At 37.9% G+C, this 20103-nt stretch overlaps 1 protein-coding gene across 1 annotated transcript in view; it reads right to left on the reverse strand.

The window, feature by feature from the left end:
* LOC117158648 (tyrosine-protein kinase Dnt) overlaps window positions 1-14458 on the reverse strand; it is a 103744-nt gene extending 89286 nt beyond the window's left edge. The window contains exon 1 of the mRNA XM_033337776.2: window positions 13878-14458. Within this exon, the coding sequence (XP_033193667.1) occupies window positions 13878-14022 (145 nt within the window). The 5' untranslated portion in view covers window positions 14023-14458. The remainder of the gene's footprint in view (window positions 1-13877) is intronic.
* Between the last annotated feature and the right edge of the window lie 5645 nt (window positions 14459-20103).

Here is a 20103-nt window from a genome sequence, read left to right on the forward strand (position 1 = left end):
TCCGATAAGTATAGCGAATAGGTGGTCTAATACTTATGATCCGCATAATACATCTTACGATACCGTAGAAATAAACAGTTCATGCGATGTCGAAGTAAATTTCTCAAAGTAAATTATCAACTGTAATTAAATGGCCGAATGCTTACAAACGCGAGAAACGCGTCAAACAGGTTAAATTGAATCTAAACACCGACGAACTTAATTGCCAAAGCTGCGGCGATTAGTTAGTTCCATAATTAATCGGATTAATCAGTTAATCAGTTAATTAGAGATAGGTGGGAAAAAGTTGTAGGATTAAACGGAAAATATGCAGATACATGGGAGACAAACGACGATATTAAAAGCATCTTCCTAGATTTGAAATTTTCACGATGATCGGTTGACAAGTTTACAAGTACAAGTACAAGTTTGATAAGCTTGTATCGACGTATCGTTCTAAGATACTAGAGCACTCCGTGATAGCAATTTTCATAATCCTTTTCACTACACGCTTAAATTTATCTAAATCTGCCTGCCTTTCCCTTTTATTTTCTCACTACTATATCGCTAATACGCACATACCTACATATTTATGTGCAAACGTGCTAAACCACTGTGGACACGTTATTCGTGCACCATGCATTTGGCACGTACCATATGTCACATGAAAACCGACGGCACCTCGGCTCGATCGATGGTCCTAAAAATGCCGAGTAAGCTTCGTGTTATTCGATTGCGAATAATATGTATTATAGCAGGATATTAATGTTGAACGTTTGAAATCAAACTTCGTCTTTCAGGAAAGATATAATCGGGTATGCGTAGGAAAAGTGTAGCGAAAGCTATGTACAATTATAATTATAATTGATACAATTTGCGAAATTAACGGTATCAGATGAAACAATTAAGGAAAGTATTTCAGACTATTAGGAGAAAACTATGCGCTGTTAGCTAGACATTTTAGCAGCGACGAGGTCAGGCTTGCGGATTAAAGGAAAATCCCTAATACCATTTTCCTCGCCATTAGGGGGTTTATTGATCCTCCGGTTCCTAATGTATTCGAACGGGAACGATGCAACTACTCGAGAGTAATGCGAACAGTTAGCTGGATTGGAATGCCTCTGCGAATCAGATAAATCGTATTTTTCCACACAAACGCGTCGGCTAGACGCGTCCACCGTGAATTCCCCGATATATCTACATGCTTCGAGGGAGAATAAAATTTCGAACGATTAAAATAACTTGGATAATTTTCGTGTTTGCTCGTGTCGACATCGATATAGTTTATATTCGCCGAGATTTATATTATTCTCGTGTTCGCGCATCTCCGCGCGATATTCCCGAAACGGCGCGGAACTGGATGGCACCGCGCGGTGCGGTGCGGCGTGGCGGTGGGCAGGGTTGGTAGCGAGGTGAAACGACTGCACTTCACAAACATAACCCGTCCGTACTCCGGGCAACGAAATTGTCCCGGCAAACAGAGAAATGGCTGATGAACATATATTAATTTGCCGTGCAAATAGGCGATCGCGAGGCTTAACTCGTTTCATCGACGGATCGATGATCCGAGGGGAGAATAAATTTTGACGCGTCTTCCGTTCTCGCGAGTGTTTGCGTAAATCACGCGCGCTCGTCGATGCGAGACACGTGTAAATATGTACGGAATCACGGATATGGAAGCTCGTGTATCGCCAACGCGTTCGTGTTTGTCCGTATATAAATTTCCCATGTAAACCAGCCCGATGGCGGCCGATGGTCGACGTTCGTCGATTGGATTGCAAATCACCTGCATACTTGCCGGTCGACGTATTAATCGCGACGCATCCTCTTACACGCGCAACCACTGCATTCAGCGTCAAGTGGACAGCGCGGAGGAAGCTTCGTCACGTTCGTTGCCCATCGATCACCGTATATTTCGTGAAATCCAGCCTCCTTGCCAGCCATTATATACCTGCACATCCGCCTGTCCTTCCATTCATATCGGCACAATTTCAACTTTCTTTTTTCATTGTTCGGTTTTGGTTTTGTACGGTTTTCTTCGGTCTTGCGGACCAATGGAGAAAACGAACCAAGTTTCGACCAAGCTATGCACGTTCTATCGCGTTATTTACGGCGCGAGTACATCACGCGATGAAATTCGTTGAAGAACGACGAGATAAAGAACGACGTTGCGCTGTCAAATTAATTCTTCCCATTCCGCGTCCCACGGTGTAAGACAATAGTGAAATAACGCTCGCCGGTAGAATCGGTACATCGTTGCAAAATATTTTCTTCTTTCTACGAATTATTTATGTTTCTCGGCTTCTCTACCGCCTGCAAAATCATAACAATGCTTGTCAATGTGGAGTTCGCGTATAAATCTCAAAAGGGACGAATCAAAGTTGGAGATTCGAGTTAACGATTTGAAGTTCTACAATCGATGCTAGCAATGTCAAAGAAACTACTTTTTGATACTACGAGTGTAAATTATTTGTATAACATTTTCAGTAGAAAAATAAAAAAATTGTTAAGACGAAACAAAAATCTCGTTCTTAAGACACTTCCCGACGATAGCGAAGGATACCGATCTGCCAATAACTAATATACATACTACGATAGATTTACACGCTGATCTTCTAACAATCACAAGCGTTAATTTTGAGAAATAAAAATATCAAACCTTTCAAAATTTTCAATGAATAACAAATTCACATTGTCTCTATATGCACTTTCCCGAGACATTTTGTTTTTTTTTTTTTCTTTTTTCTTTTTATTAAATCGAGTAGGATTATAATCGAGATGCATAGGCGCTTTGATCTAATTACGCAGCCATAGACTCGTAACAATGAAATACCATTATAGTTTGCAAAGTCTTAAAGTACGAACAAGTATTTATCATCGACCGATCCAAAATCATCGAGTACCTATGCTTGGAAAACTCGATATAGGAATTACAGAAATATACGAAAGAAGCTACAAATGATAACTTTATACGAAAATGGTATTTGGTACAACGAATGAACGTAGTAAACGTTATTTCTTATCGTTTAAGCGATTCGTCTAAAGAATTTATAAAAATTAGATCCCCATTAAATATCCCCCAAAGTAGACGCCCAAGTTTGTGATTCTACGATTCTTTTAATCAAAATATTGACAATGTTCTAAATATAAACAAAGTAAAACTGTATATATACATGTAGATAGATGATAGGTAATTCTCGCAAAAAGAACTTTCAAGATTGACGGAGAATTTAAAAAGGTTACAAAAAATTAATATTTTTGATAGATGGTGAATTTATCACGTTTTGGAATGTATGGTCTCAACTGTAAAAACTCACGATATTCGTATTCCTTTGAGAAATTAGTACGCAAATCTCGTACGTTGTCATCTTTTGAACAGGCGATGTAAGAAAATATCAATGTTTATGGCCATACAAATCTAATATTTTATCGCATAGAGTACGATATTTTTCTAAATCTATATTCTTCTAAAATGTGCTTTATAATAGAATACCAACGGATGGACGAAGATGGTAGCGTATGATGATAGAATAGTTGGACTGAAAATTGACTGTCTGGAAATGTGTTACGTAACGAAACGCACAAACTGATTCTATACAACATGATCGGATACAACATTTAATAGATGGAGATTAACTATTGCGTTTTACTGGTTAAGTAATTTCCAAACTAAACGAACGTACTAAAGGAATCGGATAATTAGTGTAACCTTGCCTCTATCTATCTGCATCGGGGAAACTCGAACGCTTCGATGACTACTTAACGGTATCTTGGTCGTCGATACTTACTTGCAGCATCTGGTGACCGCTGTGAGCAGCTGTTCAATATTTGCAGTCTACGTATCCTGATACATAGCTATTTCTTTATATAGAGTAGTGTGTTCGCGATGTAACGATAGTATTAGATGCCATATAGTACTTTCAAACGTGCAAATACGAATACAATATCAACGTAAATTGGGTAACGTAGGTTAAATAAAAATATCAAACGAGTAAAGCAGAAATAAATGACTTGTAAGATATTTTACGTTCCAAGTCAGGTACCTTTCAATTGATACTTATGTTCTTAAATAATTAATTATAATTAACGTACAATTTAAGCTATTTACGTTTTGAAATTGTATCAAGCTGAATCTAACTTTCGACAAATTCCATCGAACACCGTCGATAAGCTGTATTATCGATCAATTATTTCACCGCAAGAATAAACGAACACTCTCGGTACCCGTAATTTTTTCTCCTATATTCGTGCATCGTTCACAATGAATTACCGGAAATCGGTTATTTCGTGTCATTCATTCCGAATACTTTGAATCTTTATTATTCCTTTAACGGCTTAAATACCAACGCTGTTTCTTTGCTCCGTTAAAAAAACATAAGCTATAATTACAATAAACTATTCGATATAAAATTTTATACATAATTCGACGTAAATTGAACGGACCCTTAACGTAATAAGCAATAATAATATGGGAACCTACTATTAACACAGACTCTATGAAATTTTATCTTCTCCAACAAAGATTCCATTTTTATGCTGGAACTGTAGGAGAATATTCGTACTTAATTGTACATATTATGTTTAATGGGATGGCACTTTACGACAGACAATTAATTAGAAATCCCTGTATTATTACATGAATTATTCCAAATGCATGTAAACGTGACAATATCGTAGATTAAATCCGATATAATTGTGATTGAATAACGGTAATAAATAACTACATTAATATGATTGAACTTAATAGGATTAAATTATTTATCCCAAGTAGTTGTCCGATAACCGAAACGAATTATCGGAAGTGAGGAAATTACACGTTCTTTGCTTTATTTTCAGTCAATTACCAACTATCGTAAACGCGTAATATAATATCCATATAAATAGGTAGTTAAATATTTTCGTTTATTATACTACGTACAGTGTACGATAATACGAAAACAAAGTGCCAATGTACGATATACTTAGTAACGATAATTCTTAGTCGACCGCAGTGCTCGGGGTAAATCGTAAATCTTTACCTCCAGATTCCTCGTAGCTTATTTAAGACGACAACGTATCCCGTGTGTACGCGTATCAATCGCGCGGCTCCACCGAGCCAGCGGCTGTATCAATACATAATGTATTTGCACTTGCGTCTACGTATGTCCTGTATTTATGCACATATCGACGGAATATGTGAATCTACAGGTACAAACGCGTATTCGTACGCATTCAACCGTGCGTGTGCACAAACACGAGACACGGCAGATCGCTCAGCCATAAACCATGGCGGTTTACGTTATCGTCTGGCCGGATCTACCCGTCGGCAAACTGCTGCAATTTGGCTAACGTTCCTTGCAGCCCTGTGTACTTGTGGAAATTGATAGGGCCGAAACGTCGCGCTTCTATTCACCTTCCCGCACCCGCTCATCCACCGACGAGGAACTCTTTTTACCAATATTTTTGTAACACACCGAATGATTAATCATCCCTTCGACACATTCACGTCGTCGATTGAGAATCGAATTCCTAAGTCTATCGTTCGTCCAGTATCGTTCAAGAACGATAGGTACGAACAACCTGACGTTCAGTCCTTCTCTCAAACTCCATCGATCGACATTTATCTCGATCACGGCGAACGAAATGGACATTGGGAAGACACCGCGAAGGCGACGCAAAAAGGTAATTGCTCCTGGAATCGAGTATATCGTCTATCGTTGGTCGCTTCTACGTAAAAACCATGCGACCAAACATGGCACAGATATATACGATATAGAAACATTAGTAGTTTATTCTTAGTCGATTCTCAATTGTCGTAGTAAATACGGAACAAATGTCAGTCAAACGTCCATATATATTCTCTTTATCCTGAATTTAGGTAAAGTTAGGCAAAGGTCGTGAAAATCGTAAAAATGATTTTAGCGAGTGAAAATCAAGTTACTGGATTTCAAAGAATTGTTCGGCACATAAACTCGGGACAAAAATTTTGGGAACGACGAACAGCTCGAGATTTTGTTGCATTGAACGTTGCGAACATCAAACCTCAAGAACCTTATACGGAACTATCGATCGGAATACTTTGAGCATTTTTCCAAATACTTGTACTCAAAATACTAGATGAAATAGTTTAACGCTTGAGTCTGAGAAATTCAAAATCGGCCACACGAGCAAACGATTTGACAAACTTTTGCCATAACGAACTTTTTATCATTTATCCCTTTAAATACGTTTAACATAAACAAATGAAATATCGGAAAATAAAACGTTGTATTAATTTCCATCGTGTTTTACGATTGAATTTTTAATCCCTTGGCATCGAGCCGCATATTTCATATGGACTTTGCGTTTTCCGCATGGTCAGCGTTAATAAAAGATGTGCATTCATTCGTTCTTCCATTCTTTTTTTTATACTAATTTTCTGTACATTTTTATACAAGTTTTCATCGAGCTTTGCTTCAATCACAAATACGCAGAAGAAAAGGCTTCCACTCAATTTTTCGTTCAATGTTAGTCACAGTTTCGATGGCACGAAGATTTTGTAAGTTGTTTAAATCTTCCGATACCAAAAGTGACATCAATGGCAAGTGTAAGTTACGCGTAGATGATTTACAACCGTATGAACAACCGAAAAGGTAAAAGTTGGATCTTTGAGGAAAACGTTCTTTGTGTTTTACGTTTACTTTAATTGAACGGATTTCTTGACCACTACTGTATAAATCAGTCACTTGTATAGAAAGCAACATCCATCATAGGTGGCTTTCCATTTAATGTTCCGTCTACTGTTCAAAGGGGTTAAACTTGCCGAGTTTGGAATAGCAGCGAAACTACGTGTACATTATACAGAAAGTTGGTCAATTCGTTATAAAATTGACACGGTATGCCTCACATAGTTAATAATATTCGATAGTAAGAAAGGCCAAAATATTGAACGATTCCAGACCGTTCAGTTTTGTTCCAAATCAGACGATACACCAAAAAAAAAAAAAAAACAACTTACGTTTTACCATTAAAATAGAGTCACGCGTTCTCGAATAAAAACATTAAAATAATCGAACAAACTCGTCGTTTGCAAGATATTGCAAAACTTTATTATATTAATTGTCAGACGGTATCGTGTTTATTTCTCTTACTCTCAATTTAAAATAATATTGTATCATTGGAAATACTAACTTCGTTTCTTGAAACACGTTGCTACATTCCGAACGTGTGACATGAATAGAAAATCATACGAAAGGAACAAGACGAAATAGCACGTACATAAACTTATTTTTCAGAACAATATGTACTTTTTTCTGCTTCGCTGGCTTCTTCTTCTTCTTCTTCTTCTTCTTCTTCTTCTTCTTTTTCTTCTCCCTTTATTTTCAACAATCAATAATTAAATACGCACGATAAATTTATTATTATCGGTACAAAAATCTGTGTCAATCGGTCGTTAGTAACCCTAGAATACTAATTTATACGTTACATTTGAGATAATGAAACAAAAAAATTGATTTCCTTAATTTCCATAAAAAAAAATCACATTTAAAATTGGAAAATGACTTTGGAAAAGCGTCTGTGCGAACAATGTTCGCGTATAGGAGTTTGCGGAACACTTTCAGAGAGTAAGAACTGTCGCACGATTTTCCAACAAACGCGTTCTTCTGGAATAAGTGATTTTCCCCTTGTCGTTTCCACTGACAGAGGTCGTAGCGAAATATCAACGGGAGTTGTTTTACGAGCTTGCCCCGACAGTCAACGAGAATGAACACGCTGCCGACTGTTTGTCGGTCGGTTTGTTTCGCGGTCCAGACGAAGCAAACACACTGAAACCGATTGCGCTGCACGCACCGCCGTGTCTGGGAGCAAATTAAAAATCAATTCCAGGACCCGGTAATTTGAAAGTGTTCGACCGGCTGTTTCTCCGGACGCGCAGCGAGCTTTAGTCAGCGAATAATTTGCCAAAAGGTTGAATGCCACGCGCAAGTCGACCGTCACAGAGGTTGTACCGTCTGGGAAAATATTTCTGCCCGGCATAAACGGGTATATACCTTCGCGGCGGCTTAATCCACGTCGGCGATTTAATTAAAAATTGTTTGACCACGAATTTTAAACGCGACCATAAAATTTCGCTATTGCGTCCTCTCTACGCGCAATATTTTTTATTCGCCGCTAGCTTATCTTCACGGTGGACGTTCAACCGCGTGCGCCATCCGGATATACCATACACGTAGGAATCCCTTTTGTCCAATTTCGATTAATCGCTGAAAAATATTTGTTCGATCGGTAACCGATGAAATGCGTCGAAAGTGTTCGACACTTTAATGTGTAATATATATTTACGAAATTACGAACATAAAAGATATTTCAAGAGCATGTGTATATTGTCGAACATTTAATCAATACACGATATGACTTTCTTGCAATAATATTTGTTAAATGCATAAATAAACGTATGTATGATCATGCGTGTGAACGTACATACGTTTAATACGTTAAAAATTTCGAAAGGAAATTCTTTCGATAGAAGCGTTATTACTCGTTTTTATGATTAATTAAAAAGTAATCGTGTGATCGTGTTAATGGATACTTGAGAAATTCCAATTACTCGCCGATCTTACTCACACATATTCGTGTCGAAGATAATTCAAATAAACATTTATAATAATGTTGTATCAATTTGTGTTATATACGTTATATCAGGTTGATGAAAAATATTTCTCTTTGCAAATATTACAAATGTTGAAATAGTGTAATTTCTTTTAGAAATACTATCTGAAAGAAAATTTCTGCCAAAAGTATCTAATTGACAAAGAACAGGCAAATAGTTTTTCGTTAAAATACGTATTTTTAACCGATTATGGAAAAGATTTTATGACACAATCTATGTACATAAAGACATATTATGTGTGTATGTAAAAGCATATTATGTATGTATGTAAATGCAATTTCAGTTTGTAAAGGCATATTATTATTATTCATCGAAAATGAAACGTAGTTATCGGTCAACGATACGATATCCGATCGATCGATATTATAAAAAACACGTAAAAGTTTAATGTTAAGAAGCACGTTATAGAATATGTGCGAAGTAATTCACTACTAACGTATTTATAGCGGCTAGTTATTAGTTATAATAAGTTATAAATTATCGCAGAAGTTATTGCATAAATAGAAGAAAGCAGCATAAAACTCTAAACGGATTTGAAAATGCTATTCAGACGTTTCTATAGCAATTATTCTAAAGTATTTCATTTACTAAGTTATTGCTTTATTATATTATTTGGGAAGCCACACACGTTTAAAGGTTGCCTATTTGTTTCAAGTAGCGATAAATGCAAATTTCATCTGCATCGACAAAAAATAAAGCAGGTATTCCCAATGAATCGGAAAAATATCCTCCTATCCATATATCTGTGATAACATGGTACTACATGCAGCGATAGTAATGCAAAAAAGATATTGGAATCGCAGGGGAACATAATTTCCCGTCCGCCGTATTCGCTGGGTTTGGCACTGATAGATTTCAACTTCATTCATTACAATGTAGTTTAGATGAGAAAAGTTTGAATAATTTTCGAATCGTGGAAACGGCAGTGCGTTCTTTTTCGTAACGACGCCAGGAACTTCTTGTCGAGAAAACATTAGGTATCTTGTTAATAAATAAGAAATTGTTATAAATTACAAATAAAAATGCGTAAAACATGCGTAAAACATGCGTAATTTGGAAGGCTATTACGAAGGCTATCACGAAGCGTCGGTTCGACCATGAACAAAATCTCTATATTAAATCTGTGCATTAAGAGTTTCAAAATATTTAAAAAATATTTCGCTGCTTCCGCAATATTATAATTTTACCTAAAAATATTTAAGGAGTATAATATAAAAGATGTAGAATCTCCGCGTTCTTAAGTAGCAAAGATCTCGTTTCATGGCCGTAGTTCAATTCACCCTAAAATTTCGTTCAGTTTCGTTCACCTTAAAATAATTGTGAAATACTTGCAATAAGGTATCCGTTTAACACGGAACATCCGGCGAGTAACTTCCAATTCGGTGGCGTTTCCACGCTTGTGCCCGTTTCACAGTTGAAAACTTACTTTTTCGATTCTCTAACTAGCTTCGCAATAGTCCTTGTGCTCCATCTGTATAACCACAGTACGCTGCAAGTCCTCCATCGAACGGCAGGCGTAGCCTGTATAAATGTTTGAAACTTTCTCCGGAATACGTGCCGAGTTCGCACGATGAGAGGCGTCAGCCAATGATGTACTTGTATTTCCGTGCTCGAGCAGGGCTGTCTGCTTCAGGCTACAGCGAATCTTCTGTCTGCGTACGTCTGTCTCTCTTCCACTCGCGCTTTGTTCGTCGATGCTACTACTTCGCCGCCCTCTCTCCGGTTACCTTTCGCTCTCTGTCACCGTGCATTCTTGCTCGTCTTCCCTTTTACCTTCTTTTTTCGGTGCTTTCGAGCAATGCTCCGCCAGCGAAACGAAGTTTTCCGGGGAAACTAAAGTCATTTCGTTCGTGCAATCTAAGTTAAGTGACTTTCGAGAGCTCGGGCGACTAAACGCGCCCCCGGTGGGTCGCAACTCGCACGACGCGATCAACCCTTTCTCTTTCTTCTCTCCGCAGCTTGCACGTTTACGGAGGTCAAGTGGAAGAGGGGACGAGGGCCGGAAGGATCCAAGATCTGACGAGGATTACGTCGTCCGTTAGGTTCCACGGGTGCTTAGCTGGCTGAGAAATCGACTCTAAAGCCACCATTCTTTCCGACGACGTAGCGGCACACCATGGTTACACGTCGTTTCGTTCGCCGATGTTTCAAGATCCTTGCACCACGGCTAACCAGTCGACGAAGACTAACGGTTTAAAGTTGCATCGTCCCGTATCAGACATTTTTCAAGGTGACAGCCCACGGTTTTATGCTCCGTAGGAGCTGTGGTGCGGGCGTATTTTCGTCGAGCCGACGACTGATAAGTTTGAGCCAAGTATTCAAGACACCTGAATACCTTGGTCGATGCCAACGTAGCTTCGAACAACTTGAGACGTTCAACGTCGTAGATTCGAGTAAGAGGTGACTTTCCTTTTTTTCTTTCAAGGGAAATTGTTTCGAGAAGACGAAGACTTGGCGAGAGTCGACAAATTTTCTAACTACGGAAGGACGAAACAACAGTTTCTCTTGCCTCGGTTATTTTCTTGATTTTCCACGACGTAATACGGACTTTGCGCAAAACGACTATATTTCGGGAACAACGACGTTATCAAATAAAAAAGAATATCTTTATCAACGTGCTTTGCGAAGTATGGAGATGTTATCTTCGTTTTTAATTCAAAACTTAAATACGAAAGAACCCGAAGAACTTGGCAGCAATTTTGCATAATTTACCTGATATCACGTATGGCTCAACGATATCAGTCAGGCAGGCTCAAATTCGTAGCACTCGTTTCGATCTGCATCCTACTGCTTCTATTAACCGTTGGATAACGACGTATCGGTGTTAACGCAAAACCGTGGAGAAGCACACAGATATCCGACCGTAAGACCATTGACACCAGAAATGAGCGATGGAGCCATTTTGAGCGACGCGACACTGGGATTGGCTCGATTTTCGAAGAGTCACGAGCGGCTGCTCGCTCGTAAATACAGCTATTCCACTTTTTCCTCTTTTCCGCTAGCAGAAAAGTGACGCGTCCAAGCTGTGTGTACATAGGCTCGCTACGTTCAGCCAGATAGAGGCGTATGAATCATGGAACCGTAAAGTGATATCGAATGGAATAGAGACTAAGTACGTGCGGCACGGTACACAGGTCTCTGCTGTGTGTGCGTAGCTGACCATCAAAAACGAACGCCTCCTACCACAGATCCCACCGTGTATTCCACGCAGCTCGCCGACTCCTAGTGCGATTTAGCTGCACTTCGAAGAAAGCGTGGGAAACGCGGTTTGGAATGGTCTTAAATTGAAGGAAAATGGCTGGAACGTATGTTCTACGACCGGCGTCGTAAATCAAACTGCCGCAGAAAAATAAGGAAACGATAAATTTTCCAATTCAAATGCAATTTAACGTTTGAAATTTAAACAACGTCACAATGAAACGTTACGTAACGATGATTTGTTACGAACAAAGTTAAGTTTCGGAAAATTATTCATCTCGTAATAAATTTTTCTTTCGATACAAATAGGATCGCGAAATAACTTTAACAAATTACTTTGTCGTCTCTCACGCAATAAAAATATAGTTTGTTTTAAATAGAAATTAAAGTATCCGATCAAGGTAAGAAATAACTCGATCGATATATTTCCTTTTTCTACAGTTGCATTGATTTCGGTTTCGTAGTAGTAATCGTGCAATGAACATCGTCAAAATGTGTTTATAATTATATATATATTTCTATATAAGTATTAGATACAACGATAACATTGATTTAAAACAGAAAACCCGTTTTTTATCGAATAGAAACCTACTTAGATCCGTTAGAATTAAAAATTGGGTTTCCGTATTTGGATTCACTTTCCACGATTTTAATTAAGATCTGCGGCGAAAATATCAAAAGTATTATTACGACATCGTGTTTCACATCGATGTGTTATAATCTAGGCTAAACTATTCTTTAAAAAGGTACAGTTATACGACAAAACCCGGCAAGGTGAACCCAATCCCATAATTTCAATTCAGTCTTTCACACAGGATTATTTCACTCCTGATTGTAAACGAGTTTATGACATTTTTTCCGACGCTGCTTGGCACTCCATTAAAAATGCCGGACCAGGAGGATTCGATGCGATTAAGGCAATGTTAAATTCGCGCACTGCTAAATTCAGCATCGTTCATCAAGCTTATCGTTAATTCGATAATCATACGCGGTCGTGACTCGTTACCGAACGGTCGGGCAACGATTCTAATTAAAAGTTCACGATACACACCCATTGCGAACGTAGTTTTAGTTTATCTCTATAGATTTTGCCGAAGCAGCATCGATGGCAAGTTAATTGAGAGTTCGCGGTTCTTTCGACCATATGGTCGCCGCTACGTCGATAGAATGCTTGCATTTAATTTGTCACGCTCATCTCCTCATCCATTCCGCCGCTCTTTCTTTCGCTTTCGACGATGACAAAACGTTACACTTGTAACGAGATCCGTTAACGGCCGCCGCGAACGCAAGATTTCTTCAAACTACCATCGAGTCCTCTTGTGTTTTTAAATTCGTCCCATAACGAGCAGGCACGTTGTTTCACTTTCGTCTTAATTGAAAGTTCTAATTAGAGGACCGGACATTTGTAGAAAATAACTTTTCGAGAGGACTTTTCACCCTCCGCTTACAGCATAACATATTTCTATGTGCATATTTCTTTATTCGTTTCTTATCTAGCTCTTGCACAATAGTGCACAGAATGGACGTAATATAAAAAAATAGATATATAGAATAGTGGCTCTACTTTTTAAATTATATTTTCAAAACTATCTATTTAAAGAAAAATATGCAGTTTGAACGTATACCACTCAAATGTATCGTTGCTAGGTTTTCGGCTAACGTAGCGATAAGACAATTGAAAATTATAACGAAGTTCGGGAACACGTAGTTGTGACATATAGCTTACATCTTAAGTTTTAAGAACATTCGTTTACATATTTGTTTAAAGGCGGTTAAGATTTATTCCAAATGTTAAATAATTAAAATCTTGAGCGAAAAAGAAGCTTCTCAGCTTTGAAACGATACACGATAATATATATCTACAAAGAGAAAAATATTTATTGGGAAAAAAAAAGAAAAAGAAACATTTCAAGATAGAATAGAATTGAGCATTAGCAATAGCAAGCGTACGAAGTAAATTTGCAACGAGAAATTTAAATAAAAGGAAGCCTGTTATCCTCTGTTTCTTTGCCTTTTCAAAGTAACTGATTTTTCAACAAACTGTGTAAGTTAAAAATAGGTGGCTACTTACCCAACAGTTTCATAACCTGAGCCTGGCTGATAAAAATGTTCAAGTATCCATCGCTGCAGCCAACGAGAACCAAAAGAACGAAAAACTTGCATCGCAACAGATCACACGATCCATCACCCCACCGCATTGTCTCACATAATAACATCACGCACCGACGTAATCATACGCGCAAAACGTACCACTTTTATTCCGTTTCTTATTTCCGTTTCACGTTATACACGTGACAGCAAGCGTGGAAAAGTTCTGTTCATCTTTTGCGCAAACGACGACAAACATCATCCATATTCTTTCAATGCACAAAATCATCGTTCGATGTAACCTTTCCACGTGTTTGATTGGAAAGTTTTTCAAACTCTTTTACGAACAACTATTTTATTTTTAAAATTGCATTTCTCCTAAGCTACTAAACTTTAGATTTCGTAAGCCATTAAAACGTATTATATATAGCAAAGAGACGTTACGCTCGATTATTATGGATCATCCATGGTCGGATGAATATCGAGGAGAGCGACGATCACATGGTTACGTGATCGACGAGACACGAAGGAGAAGTATCAAAGCACAGGAGAAGCGATCACAGCGTCGTCGGCGTCGGAGCGCAACTGACGGACGTCGCTCGGTAAATTGAAGGCGCCGCGAGACTCGCGCCTGCGCCCGCTTAGGGGTGCGACGCCGAATACGCAAACGGCCAACGACGAATCACTGGGTAATACACGACGCGCGTACGCCCTGTAAATCGCGGTAAGTGTAAATCACACGTTTGGATGGCCAACCGGCCGTGATGCGCTATCAGAATCGCCAAAGTATCCGAATAGGGGAACGTACGATTGCCTGCGTTTTAATTGTGTTTTTGATATATGGTGTAGGGGAGACACAAAGAACGGGTTATCTGGGTAAAACTAAGGTCTCTTCTACTATTCCTTTTAAAATGGTTAAAATGGAAAAGAAAGCTTTGAACGGTTGAAAAACATCAATGAAATAAATGTCGATAAAGTACACATATAGAAGTACTATAAAGATATACATACATACATTTATTAACTTTCGCATAGATAATATTCTTAGTATAAATAATAAAATTATAATATGTAGCATATACAGGTTGTCTCAACGGTCTCTGCAACGGTTTTGGCAACGGTCTCTGCACATCTAAATAATAAAAAAAGTTCCTATAGACATATGTCCTGCTTAGTTTTGTTTTCGAGTTATAGCGGATCCTAGTTAATAGAAAGTTGATGTATCTCAGGCGGGAAATTAGGCTATGATACAGCATTTTATGATACAACATTTTGTTTTAGTCAGAAGGACTCGCTTTTTGTTTAATTTTTTAATTGAAAAGCTGAGATTAAAACGCACTCGACGACCTTGAAACGACTTGGGGCGAAAATTTCGCAAGTAAAGACGGAGGTAGAAGCTGACGGCAGATGAATTACAAGAACAAAATAAACATCGTAATCGGATCATCTAGGTACGATATAAGATTTTTGAATTGCAGCCAAAAGTGTTATTACGAGACGCATTTTGTTCTCAATTAGATACGTCCGTAACTATCGGCAGGGAAATGGGTTTTTTCTCACAACGCTTTCATCGAATCTTCGATTTTCTATCGGCGTTTCGATGAGAAACGCATAGCAGTTTGAAAATGGTAGAATGGTAGAATTTAATTAAAGATCTTTTCTCTCTCTATAGCCATTAAATCCCCTTCTTCCTCAACCTTCCCTCTGTCCTTTGCTGTTTCCCTTTTCTATCTTCCTCTCTTCCATCCTTTCCCTTTATCCGACCGTCTCTCTCTTCTCTTCCCTCACTTTCTCTCTCGCTCTTTCTCTGCTTGTTTCTCACTCACTGTACCACTGCACGGGCACCATGCACAGTTTGCAACTAGGATTCACGATTTGATCTTCGTCAGTTTAACTTTCATGGTGTAGCAACGTTCCCTGCCGACGAAACGGGACTTTAATTATACCACGGGGTTAATTAATTCCGTCAAATCCTGCGAAGCGCGTCTCAGTATCCTCTTTGCTTTTTCCCCCCTTTTCTGTTCATTCTGCCGAGCTTCGAACCTGAAATTTATCCTCTAGCAGGATATAACCGCGGAAAATATCCTGATTTTTCATCTATCGCTACCGGATGCGTGGATAAACTTCACTCTCGTTATTCTACTGATTATAGCAGAAACGACTGGTAGAAATTTCTTTGCTTGCCGTGTACTTGATCCATATATTAAGACGCAGGCACGTTATCTATTTTCTTCTATGTATGCGCAATGTTTCTAATACGTTTCTAATATGTTTGTATTACGAATGTATTATCAAAAAAGCGAACATACTACAGAAATGTTATCGTTATTATTTGAACGTGATGACGACGTTCTTCGCACGGACGATTGCGAAATGTTAAATTGCTTTCGAATTCAGGTGTCTTCTTATTTATTCGAACCGAGGGGAACACGTGTGCAGCGAGACGGAAGTTTAATTATACAGGCGAAATTAATTAACTGCGTGAAATCTCGCGGAACACATCCAGAGGTTGATCAGTGTCGATCGGCAACTAATTAATGGTCAATCTATTTTTTCCTTATCGGATTCTATGGCTTCGCTTCGATTTCAATTCGCGCGTCAAACTGTCCTATCTATCGTAACGTAAATGTGCGATGATAGACACAGAAAAGTTAAAAAAACGTTAAATCGTTACGTTGCTTTACACTGAATCGTGTTTTTTAAAGACATTTTTTGTACTCGACCTACGATCAAATTCGATTTATTGCAATCGTTGAATATTCGAATTTGTATGCGCGTATGTATGTTATATCCCATTTTTGCATTTTCGCGTCAGCCCATCCAAAGGTAAAGATCAGGCCGTAAAATGCAGAAGGTTTCTAAGTTGTATGCATAGTTCGCATAGTATTATAGAAGATAGCTTTGTATCGAACAAGGGCTCTGCATCTGATACCAATTTTTATATTTATACCGTACTTTACACGTAGCCTGTTTGTAAAAGTAACAACTATATAGATTATACCGTAAGTAAGACTATATTCGTAAAATTGTTCAGAGATGTGTCACACTTTTTTAAAGAATCAAAGTATGCGATCACTATCAATGGAATTTCCTTAAAGAGATAGAAAACTGTAACTTTCAAAATGTTCGTTTAACCTGTCGTGATCATTCAAATATTTTCAAATTACTCTGTTATTCGTTATTATCGTTATTTATTTTTTGAACTGAAGAAACAACTCTTCCGCCGTAGGAAGAAGTGCTTTCCTTCAGAAACCCATCCACTTTATTCGTTGTAGACATTCTTTAATTTCCGCATTTCAGGCTGCTAAGTATTTATTGTAAACTGTAACGATTGTTTTTCTTTTCTTCTAGTTCAATTTAGGAAGAGCTGTTTTATACTGCAGCGTAAATACTTTACTCTTGTAGAATCCAATCGTCCCGTGAGAAACTTTAATTCTTCGGTAATAGTTAACATTTATTTAAGCTTCGACTAGTATCACCGGATTCTAGATTATCGCAAAGGCTTCAGTTAGAACGCTTAACTTTATTTCGTATACTATACTCAAACGATAAAAGCCATGTACAAGTACGGGCAGAATACAAAGCGAAACTAAATATCCTACATTTAAGTAATCTAACCTGTTACGGATACGTTATGATCCGACCATACTTAACGATGAATTGCGACTATTGCGACTATCGTTCTACTGAATTTTATTTCAACAGAAATAAATTACATCATTCGTATCAATAAATTTTTACGTTTCGAAATAATAGCAACGATAATTTGAAGCTTAAAATTGATACATGTGTGTAGTATGAATATTTCTGTGACTCACGGTACGTCAATGGACAGTGAATCGAGTGAACAACCTCATTGGTAACCTTTGACGATAAAACGATTGTTCAAACGAACACCTGTAAAAGGTTGCACGTCCCACGAATACATGGCCGTATAAATTGAACTGCGAAGTCATCGTCCACACACAGCGCAGCTACTCCACTGTATATAGAAAATCGAGGAGTAGATGTAGCCGAATCCATTAAATATTTGAACGGACGAAACAGGCGAGGGAAGGTAGACTCCCGGAGGAAGTCTCCCTTCGGCTCTCTTAGCCACCATACAGTATCCGACTCCCTGTATTAATATTTACATTTACATTTCTTCGTCGTCGTTCCTCTTATTTCAACTTGATATCGTGCTACAGCTTTTAGGACACCGACTTGAACTATCGCTTCCTCTGCACGCTCTCTTTTGACGTATTATGATGGCAAATATCTTTTGCCGAGCACACGCTTGCAGGCTGGTCCTATCTAAATCATGTAGCAGGCAGTAGCTTTAGTTTTAATCTTGAATCCGCGTTTGTACAGCGTATTTCGTTTTAAAGGCGAGTTTTACGCAAAAAAAAAAGAGAAAAGAAAAAAAGAAAAAAAAAACAGCACCATAAAATAGTTTAAAATATACGCTCAGGGCATATGTTTTGTGAGAAATATCGTTATGTTGCGAGTGTGTAGTAGAATTATGTTCTTTTCATTTTCAGACATTCTGTAAATACAGGACGATATATTTATGACCCGTTTCTGTTAATATGCTTCGATAAAAGTTTGTTATTATTTAAACGTTGGGTATCGCGCGAATTTTATATATTTTACCTTGAAAGTCGCAACAGATTGAAATATATTACATCGTAATATTTAATTTCTTGCCTAAATACTGTATGGTAATAGCGAACATTTTTCTGACAATGTTATCCAAACAATTCTTATTGTTGAACGTTTGTTCGTTCATGAAATTTATAAAATATTTCAGTAATTTCAAAATGTTTAGCGTTGTGGTTTATCGATGGTTTATCGTTGCAGTGAACGTGTTAATTTCAAGTATTATTTCAGTTTTTCATTCATTACGATACTTTAATTTTTGTCAAAGTTGTAAGATCGAAATATAATGTATATAATGTATTACCACAAACTAACGAAAACATTAACGCATTCCGCAAGCCCAACAAGATGCGCAAAAAACGATAGAATTTTCCAGCAGAGATTAATAATTAGTCGCTTGTTAAGTGTAATAAGCAAGTCAACGCAATATATTCAGCAAATTTTCTAACAAAGTATATTATTTATCGCTACATATACCGTTTTCAAGCTTTAAATTTGCGCAAAGTGTAGCTTGTTCATTTAGTAACAATTTAGTATATTTAGTATAATTTAGAATATTGTCAAAATTATTATCACGATAAACGATGAATATTTTGCGTATTTTGCCATACAACTGGGCGGATATTTTTAACGATAGTTATAGACGGATAAAAATATAAGAGAGCAAGAATAAATGAAATGTCCTATATTTCCACGTTACCTTCATTTTTGTTTTCTTCGTGCATTCGTGTTCCTGCAAAGCATAACCGATGGAATTGATTTATACAAGAAGCATTATAAATGAATGTATCTATACAAATACACGATAGAGAAATATAGGACATGCATCGCTGAAACTTTTTTTTATCTCTAAGGACTTTAAAGAAAATATAGCTCCGCCTCTGTGCTTAGATTCAACGCTTGAATCCAATACAGTTGAATCGCTTCAAAAACACTAGCAAAAAGGTATTGCCGCTAATTACAAGTAAAACATAAAAAATGAACAGAATAAATCGAAAACACCGTTAGCTGGAGCTGTTAAACGAGCCGTAAACGTTTTCTGTAAACGTGTTAAAAAGTAACATGCGCTCGTCCGCTTTAACGCGCGAGAACGAAATTCTCGAGAGACGCTGAATAAGCGGCAGAAAGGTTGGATGTAGCTTCAGCAGAATATTAGCATCGAGTGTAATTAATTAACCAGCGTATCAGAAGTAGGAGGAAACTGCATGGTGGTGTACATTTTTAATATCGGAACGAGAACGAGGGACCGGAAGTGAGAGTGGCGCGCATTAGAATGCCCTGGAGACGAGGAAGGTTGTCTCAGGATCCTGCGGGAAACGGTAACGATCCGACACGTTGGTAATGAAAAGCCCGAATACAATTAGCGGTGAATTTATTTAATTAACGATCGCCAGGACAGTCGGCGAAACTGGCGCGGCAGACAGGACGAATGAACAAATATCTATATCGAAGAGGCAGCCGACACGACACTAACGAGGTCCTCGAGACGGTTCCCTCCAATCAGCCAGATCATTAACTCTGATAATTAATAATGATTGGAAATCGATCGTTGGAGCTCGTTGCCGATTGTT

The sequence above is a fragment of the Bombus vancouverensis genome, chromosome 5 (genome assembly GCF_051014615.1).
Source record: "Bombus vancouverensis nearcticus chromosome 5, iyBomVanc1_principal, whole genome shotgun sequence".
Lineage (NCBI taxonomy): Eukaryota > Metazoa > Arthropoda > Insecta > Hymenoptera > Apidae > Bombus > Bombus vancouverensis.